The 16,245-nt window shown below is 39.7% G+C and overlaps 1 protein-coding gene across 1 annotated transcript in view; it reads right to left on the bottom strand.

The window, feature by feature from the left end:
• Window positions 1-16,245, bottom strand: part of LOC149455903 (complement factor H-like) — a 746,405-nt gene that overhangs the window by 64,400 nt on the left and 665,760 nt on the right. The window contains exon 19 of the mRNA XM_089685749.1: window positions 10,722-10,928. Within this exon, the coding sequence (XP_089541875.1) occupies window positions 10,722-10,928 (207 nt within the window). The remainder of the gene's footprint in view (window positions 1-10,721; window positions 10,929-16,245) is intronic.

Raw genomic sequence — 16,245 nt, forward strand, 5'->3', positions numbered from 1 at the left:
GGAATTAAAGCGTTGAAACTAGAAGTGACAGATCTGGAGGACCGCTCGCTCAGGAACAATATTAAATTTAGGGGGTTGAGCAAAACTGTCCCTGCTGCAGACCTTAGACGGTATATCCAACAGATGATCAGTACCTTGTTACCACATATGTCAGAGGGAGATGTGATAGAGGATAGAGAGCATAGGCTGCTGAAGCCTTCCTTTCTTCCCAATCATGTTCCTAGGGACACTATTGCCAGAATTCACTTCTACCATATAAAGGAGGAATTGATGATCTTCTCAAGAACACACAATCCACTACCGAAGTCATACAATGGAATATCCCTATTTGTGGATCTCTTGCAGTATACCATCATTGCTCGTAAAATTTTAATCTCCTTTACAAAATTATTCCGCAATAATGTTATAAAATATCAATGGGGTTTCCCCACAAAATTGCTGATAACACGGGACAATCGTTTACTGACTGTGAGCACGGATGAGGAGGGTTTCCAACTGGTGAAGAAATGGGGGATTGTACCTGCAGGAGAGGAGTCAACGACCATTAAATCTTCCCCTAAGAAAGTTACTTCAGAATGGGACAAAGTAGCTGGTTAGCCTTATGCACTCCCATGCTTTGATAATGCCTTGAGAGGGCGTCTCACTAGCCCAGCACTGCGTAAAATTGCTGAGTGTCATTGCTCACAGTTCCCAGATATTTCACCCAATACGTCAAAGTGATTTGGTTCACTTGCAGTTATTTGCTATTTGTTTATATTGTTTATGTTTTGTTTTTTCAACAGAGTATTGGCAACTGCTTTACCCACGAATTCATAGGGGGTAATGCAATGATACTGATTTCTGGTTTGCTTTTGTATCCAAATCAAAGAGAGCTGAATGAAGTGAGTGGCTTCCTGCAGGTTAGCTATCAAGGGCTGCTAATGTTTTTTAGACCACTAAATGGCGAGCATGCATTATCTATGTAATATACTTTAGTATGGTACTGAATATTGTATCTATGAAAGCGCAAGATCACTTTAGCCCTTACAAACGTAGTATAATGTGGAAAGAGGCACAGAAATTACATGGGGATATTGTCTGTGTGCAAGAGATGCATTTTTCTACAAATAAACCTCTGCAATGCTCACACAAATTGTACCCACAGGTGTTCACAGCTAATGCCCCTGAGAAAAAATGTGGGGTTTTAATAGCCATTAAAAGCTCTGTAACATTTTCCCTCGACTCCCTGGAGAGTGACCGGAAGGAAAGATACATAATAATGGTGTGTGTGCATTAAATAACGTTCTCTACACGATAGTGAATTTATATGCCCCTAATGTCAACCAAATCTCCCTTTTCAACTCCCTGCAGAAGAAAGTCATGAAGATTCAGAAGGGTTTCTTACTCTACTGTGGCGATTTTAATGCTGTCATCCATAAATTTTTGGATGTCTCGGGCCAGTCCCGCGGGGTAAGGTATTCTATGGCGCCAACACTACAGGAATCAAATCTTTATGAAAGGTTTTACATATTACTCAGCTCCGCATAGGTCTTACTCTAGGATTGATTATTTTTTAACCGATATACAACTTCTGCAACATGTTACTAAAGCAACAATTCATCCCATGACATGGTCAGACCACTCATCTATATCTATTAGTATTGAGGAGTCATTGCGATTCTCACCAGTATTCCTGTGGCGTAAAGACATTTCTTTGTTCACTAAACCCAATACTTGCACATATATTTCTAAATCTTTGCAGGAGTATTTTGATATCAATGCCTCTTCAGATGCGGATATCTTTAATGTTTGGTGTGCACATAAGGCCTTCTGTCGAGGTGTGTTACTACAGATAGCCTCTAGGGAGAAAAACCGTAGACAAAAGGTCATGTCAGAACAAATATCTAAGACCGCTAGCTTAGAATCTCAACATAAAAGAGATCTTTCTCCTACGGTATCACAGGAATTACAGACTAATAGAATAGCCCTTAAAAAAATCCTATTACTCCAACACGAAATATTCCTCAAAAGAGCCAAAACTAATTATTATACCCAAGGTAATAAAGCCGGAAAATTGCTGGCTTCCTACATAAATGTCAAACAGGCCAAAACTAAAATCCCCTCGGTGATGGACCTCAATCTAAGGAAAAGGTCTTCCATCCCAATAAAATCGCAGCAGCCTTTTGGACCTACTATACTCAATTATACAATCTGAAAGATGGTTCACATACACCTCACCCCACCCCTGACCTTATCAATATTTTTTTTGTGAATATGTCCCTACCTCAATTGGAACAGTCTAAGCTGGATACTCTAAATCAACCTGTATCAGATAATGAGATAACAGCCGCAATTAAAGCACTACCGAAGGGGATTTTGCCTGAGGCAGAAGGACTTGCTGCAGAATACTACAAAAAATTTCAAGATATATTATTACCCCATATTAAGAAGGTGTTCTTGCAAAATACTACTTTTCCTTCAGAGATGCTTACAGCAAACATTGTCACCCTGCCTAAACCGGGAAAATCCCCAGACTGCTCCCAAAATTTCCGCCTAATATCCTTACTCATTACGGATCTTAAGATTTATGCTAAAATTCTAGCTAGCAGATTGTTAACAGTGACTCCTTCTCTTATCCAATCAGATCAAGTAGGGTTCGTTAAAGGTAGAAAAGCAGCGGATGGCACGTGTAGAGTACTTAATCTATTGCGGATTACTGAACTGCGTAAATCGCAAACTGTTTTCCTGGCATTGGATGCTAAAAAGGCATTCGATAGAGTTCATTGGCAGTATCTCGACTCTACTCTTTACAACTTTGGTATCAATGGCTATATCAAATCAGTCATTATGGCATTATATACAGTGCCCTCCACACAAGTTTTTACATCCAATGCCTTGTCAGACCCCTTTCTTATCACAAATGGAACCAGACAAGGATGTCCCCCTCCCGTTATCTTTTCTCTGGTGAAGGAATCCTTAGGGACTTCAATTAGAGCGAACCCCTTGATCTCGGGTATACGAACTGCAAATCTTTCCCACAAAATTGGCCTCTTCGCAGATGATGTCATACTTACCATAACAGACCCATTGAATTCATTAACAGCAGTCTTCTCTACACTCCAAATGTTTAGCAACATCTCCTGTTACAAACTCAATGTTACTAAACCGTGTGCACTCCCTATAAATATACCAAAAGAATTGTTACAATGTCTTAAAAATGAATTTTTGTACAGCTGGTCCACGACACGTCTGGAGTATCCGGGTGTCTTCCCCTTCTTCTAGCATGTTCAAGGCTAATAATGAGGAATTATACCAGGTGATAGTAACAGATCTATTAGTAACTGGAAAACATGAGCTCTCGTGGTTGGGCAGAGTAGCGGCCTTTGAGATGTTGATTCTACCTAAACCTTTATACTATTTTAGAATGATTCCAATACTCATCCCTCATTCTTACTTTAATAAACTAGATATAGCGTTGAAAAAATATGTTTGGGGGGGGGGGGGGCCAGAAACCCGTTTTCAGCTCTCATTAAACATAAATCTAGAGGGGGAGTAGGTTTCCCTGTTGTATATACCTATTAGCATGCTGCACCACTAGATCAGCTTCAGCACTGGTTGATCCCCTCGAATAAGTTATGGGTACAAATAGAGAGAAGCACAGTTCCGGCTGGGGATCTTCAGGCTCTACTACTTGCAAAATCTATCTCCCCGAAATTAATTCATACCTACCTTCCTTCTGTCTCTGCAACATTGAGTGTATGGGTAATAGGCTTATCTAAATCCACCCCATCTACAACTAAGGTTAAGCTAGACATACCATTAACAACTTATGAACACCTTATTCCCAATCTTACTGTAAAATCCCTGAGAGAAGCGAGCTATTCCAGGTTTACCGACATCCATGCTTCTCAAATGCGGGGCAATATATACCCATTTCTTCAGATTCGGGCCTACCAGGGCACCAACTATAGCTCGGATGTGGACGCTAAGATTTGGCATTCATTATCGAACCCGGCTGGACACAAAAAGGGCATTTCATGGTTCTATAGATTTTTGCAGTATGATTCTGACAACTTAGTGATAGCATGTGTAGAGAAGTGGGAAAGGGAGTTGGGGAGATCCTTCACTCAAGAAGAGTGTCAAGCAGCTTGGTCTTGCAATATCAGCCTTTCGAAGTGTACTAATCACTGGGATGGCTCTCTTAAGATTCTGTATCGCAGCTAGCTATCTCACCCCATATAAAATCGCAAAAATATACCTCGATGCATCACCTTTTGGTTGGAGGGCTTGTGGTGAGGTTGGAAGTTTACTGCACATTTTATGGGAATGTACAAGTATACGGGAATTATGGAGTGATGTCTTTGCTTTAATCTCTCTGGTGTCAGGAGTACAGACAAATCCCAATCCTCATCTAGCATTATTAAATATTACATTGAATTTATTTTCTGCTCAATTTCGAATTATCGCCCACATTCTAATAGCTGCTCAGCTAACTATTACTAAAGCGTGGAAATCTACTACATCTCTTCCTATTTCAGAAGTGATTAATAGAGTACACTCCCACTATCTTTATGAGAGAGCCTACGTACTTTCACATCACACTATAAGGGTATTTGAAGTTAAATGGCAACACTGGAACACTTTATACAAAATCTCTGATCTATAACAGTAAGGGACCATATGGCAAGGATGTTGGAATCTTGTTGAATTCTGTTGGATTTGTTGATCTCCTTTTTCTTTCCTTTTTGTTTTTTCCTTTTTTCACTATTTTTCCCTGCTTTTACTTTCTTTGTTAAATCTTGTTCGACTGCATTTGCAATAGATAACATTTTGTCCCATATGTATCACATGTGACAGCTTGGGTAATGAAGTGTGCACTGCTATGTTCTGGTATATATATATCAGATAATGTTATGTAAATGCTGAATGTACTCTGCATAATTTGGACAACATGTGATGTTCTTATGACTACTGTTACAGTCGACCACTTTTTTCTGTTATTGACTTGGAAAACCTTAATAAAAAAGAGTTTAAAGAATATCTTTTTAGACCTGAAGATTACTTACAATCCCCCAAACATAATATATCTTCTGAAAGCAGGTTCTCTGGAGAATAAATAGTATAGTAGCTGCATTGTTTTATGTTATATGATATTAGCGCAATGGTTTATCAAGTACTCAATTTCAGTAAAAAATACACTAAAGTTACTTTTAGGGCAATATACTACCCCCATTTTTTGTATCCCAAAGATACAATTGCGCCAAGTAAATAGACACCCAGGATGTAAAGCCTTAAAATTGCATGTACTCATGAAATGTCAAGAAATGTCAGTACCCCAATCTTTCCATAGGGGACACTTTAAAACCCTCTTCAGGTCATCGGTTTAGATTTAAATGCCAACCCCACATTTTGTAATATGCTACATCTGTATATATTGTGTGACATGTTGCTAAGAAACTATTCTGACCCCCAGAACACTCCCCCCCATGACAGCATGCTTATCTCTTGTGGAAAATGTCACTGAAAGTGGCAGAGCTATGCAGGGCTCTGCCTGCATTTCTGCATCATTTATTCACAGAATTTTGTGAATGAATGTACTACAAATCTGGTATGTCACCACAGCAGGCAGACCTAAAGTTATTACTGAAATATAAGTTTGATTATCACCGCATTCATATTCCATTGACACTTCCTCCAACTCTGCTACTGAAAGCCCATACCTCAGTATAGGCAGGGAGCTGGAAGATTCCGCAGGAGCGTGCACTCCATTACCTTCTTCTCTGGCCATGGTGGCTGGTTAACGTGACTGCACAAGCTGGAAGTGATGTAATACATGGGTTCTCACCAAGTAGGTGAGATGACACTCACTAGCCTCCTTCCCCCTCTACCCTGTGGCCCTGCTACGCTGGTCTTGGGTCCACCATTGGGAGCGTGGAGCACAGGAAACCTGGCGGGACACTCATGCATGGAGTGGGTGATTATTCCTGAGGTAAGTGGAAGCAGCAATTGGGTGGCTTTATAGGCTTCAATCAGCAACTCGCTGTAGCAGCCAGGAGTGTGTGTAAAACCATGCGCTGATGCCGATGTATTCCTTACATGCCCATTCTGTCAGTGGCAACAGAAGGTTCAAAGCAACCTGACAAGTAAAAAAAAAACCATTGTAAATAAAATTTGATCCTATTTTAAGGATACGTTTAGCTTTAGTAACACGCTACACCCCTATTTAGGGTGTAACATGTAATACGTATGTAGCAATCCCCCTCAGCCCCCCACTATTGGGCGGGGTTGCTCACCTCAGGAGCGACTGTCACATTTTAAAATTGGTGTGGCTGTGCAGAGCTCCTCCCACAGAGATCTGTGAATGAATAATCTATAATTCCAGTTTACCACCATGGCAGACGGTTTGTAGTTCTCAGTGGACTGTGAGCATGTGATCTGCGCACTCATAGTCCATTCACTCTTCCTGCAGCCCTGAAACAAACAGACAGACTGTACAGAAGTACAGACACAGAATGATAGGAAGAGTCTGCAGGAGCCTGACATTGCATTCATGATCCACTGATCACAGGTGCAATGTTCTGCAGGCTTTTGAGAAAAATAACAAAAATACCTCCAAACACGTGCATTTATTTATTTTTATTCTTTTTAAGCCGATCCTTTAACCCCTGATTAGCATTTAGTTCACTCCAATCAGTCCTAATTCATGTATTTGCTTTGTTAATTTTTTTTTGTGTTGTATACAAACAAAAGTATACTTTTTATCTACATCAACATTTTGTTTTTAATTTACATGGATCAAAGTAGAAAAAGGGCATTTTGAGTGTTGTTATTTTTTTATTTATGGATTGCAGGACAATATCACCAAAATAAAATTTTGCTTGCCCTTTAAATTTATATATGTATTACTTTTATTTTTTTAAGCAATGACAAAGTTATTGCCAAATAAACACACCCATAGCAGAAAATGTAATTGTTTTGATCAATAGAGGGTATACAAGTGTGAGAGATGAAGTGACTAACACTGCATTTATAGGGATCTGGTGCAAACGGCTTAGAAAAACATTATTTAAATCAAAATGAGGTGGTTGAAAATGTATATAAAGAAATCTTAAAAAATCAAGCTAGAATCCTTATACAGAAATAAATGTTTATGTGTTAGAGCACCAAAACTTCCCAATACCAAAGGCCATGTATAGTAATTTTGACTGTCTTGTAATATAGATATCGTTTCTGTAGACCTTTGCTTTAGCAGCCTGAAGTGTAGCCTTATCAGTAAAACGGACTAGCCCAACACAAATGAATAGTAAGGAATAGCTTTAAGGAGTGGAATTTTCATTGGTTACACAATTTTTGCATGACTGTAAATATAGTTCACCACACAATGCTTTATTCATTTGTTTTTCACTTAAACGTAGTCCACACATTGAGGCCAAAACACATAACAGATCTGTTTAATGTCATAGCAAATTTGTGTAGTAATTTCTTCATCCATAATTGTTCATATCAAGTGAAAGTCCTTCCTTCAGTTGAAAAACTCCAATATTTTTTAATATTCAAATGGAAACATCTTCTAAATGTATGTAAGTGACATTATATCATCTTCACACAGCAGATTCTTCTATTAAAAAATAAAAGAACAAAAATGAACCTACATTTGAATCCCAATACATGATGAATGTGTACTGTGAATTTTAACACTCTAAATAAGGCTACTATACAAAACAGATATGTCCAAGCTATTGGCTTTGAAAAAATTACTTTTCAAACACAAACATTTTGAGAAAAAATAAATATGACATAATCTTGGTGTGATTCTAAGCCCAAACACAGACACAGATGACAGGCCTCTGACTCAGTAAGACTTGTATTTGGGAATATTCACATAATAAACCATGTGAACACAATAAATAAGGCTGGCCATATATGGATCTTTTTTTTTTCTTTGATCAGTCAGCTTAAAGTGGAACTGCACTGTATCTGAGCACCAAAAACCAAAAATGCTATAATTCTTTTTTAATATTCAAAGCAAACTTCTACACCTATCCATGTCTACATGCTTTATTTTGCTGAGAAATCATCTAGAAAAACCCTTTGCATTTCAAGTGGCCATCTTGAGTAAGGGCAGGTGATTCATGTTTTACTTCCTGGAATCCATCTGCCCTTAGCTCAGGCATCGGCTGAGTTGAGAACCCTCCCTCCCCTCCTGAAGACTCCTGGGATTTCTAACATAATTTGCCAAGGCATGGAAACCAGGAAGTAACTGAAGCTGTAGCCAGCCAAGAGTCTTTCAATTCTAGTTTGAGGTATCTTTGCCCATTCTTCCTTACAAAAGTCTTCCAGTTCTTTGAGATTTCTGGGCTGTCTGTCACGCACTGCTCTTTTAAGGTCTATCCATAGATTTTCAATTATGTTGAGGTCAGGAGATTGTGAAGGCCATGGCAAAACCTTCAGTTTACGCCTCTTGATGTAATCCCCTGTGGATTTCGAGGTGTGTTTAGGATCATTATCCATTTGTAGAAGCCATCCTCTCTTTAACTTCAGCTTTTTCACAGATGGCATCAAGTTACCATCCAAAATTTGCTGAAATTTTATTGAATCCATTTTTCCTTTTACTCGTGAGATGTTCCCTGTGCCACTGGCTGCAACACAACCCCAAAGCATGATTAATCCAACCCCATGCTTAACAGTTGGACAGAGGTTCTTTTCATTAAATTCTGTGCCCCTTCTTCTCCAAACGTACCTTTGCTCATTCCGGCCAAAAAGTTCAATTTTAACCTCATCGGTCCACAGAACTTGTTTCCAAAATGCATCAGATTGTCTATATGTTAATTTGCAAAGTTCAAACGATGATTTTTGTGGTGAGGACGTAGAAGAGGTTTTCTTCTGATGACTCTTCCATGAAGACCATATTTGTACAAGTATCTCTTTACAGTGGAATAGTGTACCACAACTCCAGTGTCTGCCAGATCTTTCTGGAGGGATCGTGCAGTCAAACGTGGGTTTTGAATTGTTTTGCTCACAATCCTGCGAGCTGTTCTGTCTGATATTTTTCTTGGTCTTCCAGATGTTGCTTTAACTTCCACTGTTCCTGATGACTGCCATTTCTTAATTACATTCCGAACAGAGGATATTGACATCTGAAAACGCTTTGCTATCTTCTTATAGCCTTCTCCGTGAGCGTCAACTATTTTCAGTTTCAGTTTTCTAGACAACTGCTTAGAAGAACCCATGGTGCTGATTGTTGGGGCAAGGTCAGATGAGTCTGGGCATTTAAAACCTTTGAGATTGACATCACCTGGTCTTCCCAGACGATGATTGAGAACAATCCATGACACTGGCAGGTCTCAGCTTGGCAAAGGGGGCAGTGCATGCTATAAATTCTGCAGGGTGCCCAAACTTTTGCAGACGCCATTTTTTTGTTTTCTGTTATTTTGAAAGTGTAAATGATGGAAATAAAATCTAACTTTTGTTGACATATTATAAGAATGTCTAATCTGTAATTTGATGCCTTTTGGAGATTTTTCCATCTTTCCTTGGCTTCTTTATGCACATTAATACAAATTTTTAGCTGGGGTGCCCAAACTTTCGATCCCCACTGTACTTTCATATCTATTTACTAATGTTAGCAGCATAAGGATTAAAAATAGTTAGTGTTAATTGAGAGAGTGAAGTTCCGCTTTAAGTAAACAGGGATTTGCTTTTCACATGACTGAATAATTGAAGTGAATCCTCAAACCTTTAATTGTGCAAATGTTCTGAAGTACTTTAGTAAATCAGCCTTAGGCCTCATGTACATAGGTAGCTGGGTCCATACAATGTAACCTTCAGGTGTATTTCCCTGCCAGGGAGCCATCCATAGAAATCAACAGCTATAAGTGGCCATGCAGGTATACACAGTGTGACATTATGAAAGGCGAGGTGATTGAGGGATGCTATGTATCACCTCACCACATGCTTTCATATGTAGAGCACTAAGGTGGAATTCAGTCCAGGTTTTCTGGACCACCTTGGCAGTGTTGGTTCTGAACCAAAGTTTCCTTCCACCTGTGACCACCAGCAGGTGGTATAAATAAAGCAGGACTGGAGCAAGAGGTTGCTCTTGTCCTGGGACTCATGAAGCCATACCTGAGAGGGCTGTAGATGAGAATGTTTGCTTTGTAAGAGAAAGAAAAAGGTTTGCACAATGTTTTGTTTTGTTGGCGACTGGGACAAGCCCTTCACCTGTGAGATAGGAATCTCTTCTGTTTAGTTAATGCCTGGATGGCAAGGATTTATTTTCCATGCAACCTTTTAAATAAAACTGGCTACAAGTCAGACTTTTAAGAAAGACTTGCTATCTGGACTGCCTTTTTCCCCAAGGCAGGTGATCCCCGTGTGAGCTAACCCCCACAACAGGTACTTGCATTAACACACAAGTCTACATGCAGGCTGACTACATCCATGGTCACATGCAGCACCCGTGGCTCTGGGATGGTGAGATACACCCAATTGTCATGTTGTACAGTCTGTGTATATGAGGCCTTACTGTGTAACTGTTCTATTTTCTTATTAGAAAAATACCTTTGATTACCTTGCTCTTGATAAGGATCCTCATGGGCATAGATTGATTTAATGTGTGTTTTATATATACAGCATATTTGGTTCTAAGTGTAAATAGGGCTATCATCATTTGCACACACACTTCATACAATATATATTTGAAATAATTACAAAATGTTAATGTTTAATAAATTGCTACTCACTTTCACAAGTAGGATAAGTCATTGTATATACAACTGCTTGTTTTCCTGATTTAGTGCATGTTCCAGTCAGTTCACTTTTGTTTCTATATCCAATTTTACATTTAAAGCTGACAGTTTCTCCTTCTTCATAAAATACCTCATTTTCATGCTTTTCATCCAAATCTAAGAAGTTATCATCAAGATGCTGTTGGATTATGCGACAGGTACCTAAATAAACAAATATGTTAAAAAAACATACAACGCTGCACCCAAATTAAATTTGCGTCCTTTTCCCCATGAATTGAGCTTCCTTTCAGTGGTATTTGATCGCCTGTTTTTTTTATTTATTGCGCTATAAGCAAAAAAAAAGACCAACAATTTTGAGAAAAAAACAATATTTTGGACTTTTTGCTTTTAAACGTGCAGTAAAAAAATAAAAAAAAATCAAATTGTGTCATAACTTTAGGCCAAAATGTGTTTTGCTACATGTCTTTGCTAAATAAAATCCCAATAACTGTAAATTAATTTGTTTACATGAAAGTTATAGCATTTACAAATGGCGGTATAGATGCTGGGATTTTTTTCTCTACTATTAATGGCGGTGACCAGCGACTTTAGCGGGACTGCGGCAGACATTCTGACACTGGGGGGGAACAAGCTTGGTGTCACTGACACGCAAGTGACACCAATACAGTGATCAGTGCTAAAAAAACACTGACTGCACTAATGGCACTGGGCACTGTGATTTGTTTTACTAGGGGGCGGGGGTGTGTGTTCTTCACTGTAAGCACCATGCTCAGGATTGCTGTACTGTTTAGAGCCATCCCGAGCAGTGTGCGTGAGCTGACAGGGAGAAAGATTGTTTGTAAACAAAACAATCTTCCTCCCCGTCAGAGATGCTCGGTAATCACCGGGCGCCGGCGGGTAATTACCGCCCAGGACCTGGTGATTGACATCCGCGACCGTGAATGGCAGCGCGGGTAGGGCGAGCACGTGCCCCCTACCTGAAATGCTAAATCATGTACAGTTGCAAGAAAAAGTATGTGAACCCCTTGGGATTACGTGGAGTTTTGCATGAATTGGGCATAAAATGTGCTCTGAACATCATCTAAGTCACAACAATAGAAGAACCCAGTCTGCTGAACATAATACTACACAAACATTAGATGTTGCCATGGTTTAATTGCACAAAACGTACACATTCACAGTGCAGGGAGGAAAAAGTACAGTTGCAAGAAAAAGTATGTGAACCCCTTGGGATTACGTGGAGTTTTGCATGAATTGGGCATAAATGTGCTCTGAATGTCATCTAAGTCACAACAATAGAAGAACAAAGTCTGCTGAACATAATACTACACAAACATTAGATGTTGTTATGTTCAGCAGACTGTGTTCTTCTATTGTTGTGACTTAGATGACATTCAGAGCACATTTCTTGCCCAATTCATGCAAAACTCCACGTAATCTCAAGGGGTTCACATACGTTTTCTTGCAACTGTATAGGGCGGTCCTTAAGTGGTTAAAATATACAAGGAAAAAGTTTGTCATTTGAACTTTGAAATAACACAACATTTTTATGCAGGGACTTGTAGCCTCCTAACATTGAGCTTGTGGGCAAATCCCTGGCCGCTTTGACTTGCAAAGCTCTAACATTTTTGGGTAGTGTTTTCATATACAGTTTGTGATTATAAAACTACTTTGTCCTCTCTCCTACTGCAGTGTAAAATGTCATGAAATATACAGTACACTATAACAAATGAACAGTACAGAAAGCAACCTGAGAAAAAGAAGATAATGGAACTAACTGGGGATTCAAAGGCAGAAAGTGTTCTCAGCCACAGCACCATACTTTTATATTTGCAGTTGTTCCTGGCATGGTGTAAGAACTGCGGTCAGTGACAGCTGGGATTCAATGATCCATTCAGGAGTACAAAGAAGGTGGAATATCCAAAACACACAAAGGCTTGTACAGTTTCTTGGCTAACAATTGCTGGGTGTATCACAGCAGAGAGAAGCATCATACAGAACTTCTGGTGCCAAAAAATGGAAGGATCAGGTATATTTGTGTCCCAGTGATGACTAGCATAAAATCACTTTAGGTCTTTAGGGGTGCATGGGGGATGATGTACTAAAGGCAAATACTGTTCACTATGCAATTGCAGTTGCACTCTGCAAGGGAATTTTTCCCAGAGCTTAGTGACACCCACCAGAGAGGTGACACCAGGGGCCCCTGGACTTAGAGCTTTGCAAAGCAGAGTTTCACAACATTTTAAAAGCTCTGAGGAAAATGCCCTTGCAGGGAGCAACTTCACTTGCAAAGTGAACAGTGAATTTGCCTTTAGTAAACCAACCCCATGACCTTCAGGCACACAGCCTGCTCACACGGATAGGCTACATCCTCTAGGCACAGGCTTCCTGGGGCCTCAATACCAGGCACATAGCCTTCTCACAGAGCTACTATTCCTAGAGGGAAAGGCTAACAAGGACACTCTTTCCCATACTTGCTCTCCCCAAAGGGAAGAGCTATAAAAGGACTCTTGCAAAACATTCTCTCCCTGTTTTGTCAAAGAAATTTCAAGCTCAACAGGGGTTGGCTAGCTTAATGTGGTGAAATTTTGCTTTGCAAAGAAAACTCAATCGCACGCAAATAAAAAAAATATGTTTGCAGATGATTGGATGATGGAAGTCAGCAGAGCTTCACCTCACTCACTAAGCTCTGAGGAGAGTTTCCTTGCAAAAGCTATTAGGGAACACATTCCTATACATGTATCGTCCAACTGGAACGGCAGTGGAAGCATGGTAATGAGCTGCATCAGAACAACATAAAGCAACATAAAGCAAACTAACAACACAAGCGGGATGTGTGATAGCCCTTCACTTCACAGAGAAGGATATACTATCCGTGAAATTTTGTGTAGTGTACAAACCATGACAGTGCCAATGCACAGTATTCAACACAATCCAGAACAAAGCAATGGGACTTTCTGAAGACTATATGAGTGACCATGTAAGTAATTTATCAGCTTTAGCAACAATGTGTGTGATGGTTGCATCCAAATACATTTATAAGTGTAATAAGAAAAAAAGAACAAACTATTTAAAATACATAATTATCTTTTGCATCTTCTGTTAATTTACAGTTAGAGATGAGCGAATCGAACCAGGCGAACCGGAATTCGATACGAATTTCAGGAAAAATTTGATTCGTGTCGAATCCGAATATTTGCCTACTTTGGGTGCGCGAATCGGATTTTTCCCGATCAGCCGGCAAAAGTGTCCCTGCAGAGAGCTCCGCTATTTCTGACATTTCTCTGACAGTTTCTTCACATGTACAGCGGTTGAAACATTGTATCTATTAGTTTCCATTTAGGATACAGATGTTTCAACCGCTGTACATGTGAAGAAGCTGTCAGAGAACTGTCAGAAATAGAGGAACTCTGCACATACACTTTTTGCCGGTTTGGAATTCTTATTTTCATCCTACTTCTTCTTCTTCTTCTTCTTCTTCATCCTCATCCTCATCCTCAGAAGAAGAAGAGGATGAGGATGAGGATGAAGAAGGAGAAGAAGAAGAAGTAGGATGAAAATAAGAAGAATTCCAAGCCGGCAAAAAGTGTATCTGCAGAGCTCCTCTATTCTGCAGATACACTTAGAGGAGCTCTGCAGATACACTTAGAGGAGCTCTGCAGATACACTTTTTGCCGGCTTGGAATTAATCTTATTTTCATCCTACTTCTTCTTCTTCTTCTTCTTCTTCTTCATCCTCATCCTCAGAAGAAGAAGAAGAGGATGAGGATGAGGATGAAGAAGAAGTAGGATGAAAATAAGAATAATTCCAAGCCGGCAAAAAGTGTATCTGCAGAGCTCCTCTATTCTGCAGATACACTTAGAGGAGCTCTGCAGATACACTTAGAGGAGCTCTGCAGATACACTTTTTGCCGGCTTGGAATTAATCTTATTTTCATCCTACTTCTTCTTATTCTTCTTCTTCTTCATCCTCATCCTCAGAAGAAGAAGAAGAGGATGAGGATGAAGAAGAAGAAGTAGGATGAAAATAAGAATAATTCCAAGCCGGCAAAAAGTGTATCTGCAGAGCTCCTCTATTCTGCAGATACACTTAGAGGAGCTCTGCAGATACACTTAGAGGAGCTCTGCAGATACACTTTTTGCCGGCTTGGAATTAATCTTATTTTCATCCTACTTCTTCTTCTTCTTCTTCTTCATCCTCATCCTCATCCTCAGAAGAAGAGGATGAGGATGAAGAAGAAGAAGAAGAAGTAGGATGAAAATAAGAATAATTCCAAGCCGGCAAAAAGTGTATCTGCAGAGCTCCGCTATTTCTGACAGTTCTGTGACATTCACTCCATACAGCGGTTGAAACATTGTATCTATTTGTTTCCATAAATGGATCCATTTATGGAAACAAATAGATACAATGTTTCAACCGCTGTATGGAGTGAATGTCCCAGAACTGTCAGAAATAGGCTATTTCTGACAGTTCTGGAACATTCACTCCATACAGCGGTTGAAACCGCTGTATGGAGTGAATGTCCCAGAACTGTCAGAAATAGGCTATTTCTGACAGTTCTGGGACACTCACTCCATACAGCGGTTGAAACATTGTATCTATTTGTTTCCATAAATGGATCCATTTATGGAAACAAATAGATACAATGTTTCAACCGCTGTATGGAGTGAATGTCCCAGAACTGTCAGAAATAGGCTATTTCTGACAGTTCTGGGACATTCACTCCATACAGCGGTTGAAACCGCTGTATGGAGTGAATGTCCCAGAACTGTCAGAAATAGGCTATTTCTGACAGTTCTGTGACATTCACTCCATACAGCGGTTGAAACCGCTGTATGGAGTGAATGTCCCAGAACTGTCAGAAATAGTCTATTTCTGACAGTTCTGGGACATTCACTCCATACAGCGGTTGAAACATTGTATCTATTTGTTTCCATAAATGGATCCATTTATGGAAACAAATAGATACAATGTTTCAACCGCTGTATGGAGTGAATGTCCCAGAACTGTCAGAAATAGTCTATTTCTGACAGTTCTGGGACATTCACTCCATACAGCGGTTTCAACCGCTGTATGGAGGGAATGTCCCAGAACTGTCAGAAATAGACTATTTCTGACAGTTCTGGGACATTCCCTCCATACAGCGGTTGAAACCGCTGTATGGAGTGAATGTCCCAGAACTGTCAGAAATAGACTATTTCTGACAGTTCTGGGACATTCACTCCATACAGCGGTTGAAACATTGTATCTATTTGTTTCCATAAATGGATCCATTTATGGAAACAAATAGATACAATGTTTCAACCGCTGTATGGAGTGAATGTCACATAACTGTCAGAAATAGCGGAGCTCTGCAGATACACTTAGCGGAGCTCTGCAGATACACTTTTTGCCGGCTTGGAATTATTCTTATTTTCATCCTACTTCTTCTTCATCATCCTCATCCTCTTCTTCTGAGGATGAAGAAGAAGAAGAAGAAGAAGTAGGATGAAAATGGATCCATTTATGGAAACAAAT

This window comes from Staurois parvus, unplaced genomic scaffold, assembly GCF_062004578.1.
Source record: "Staurois parvus isolate SC_StPar_1 unplaced genomic scaffold, SC_StPar_1.0 ptg000384l, whole genome shotgun sequence".
Taxonomy (NCBI): Eukaryota; Metazoa; Chordata; class Amphibia; order Anura; family Ranidae; genus Staurois; species Staurois parvus.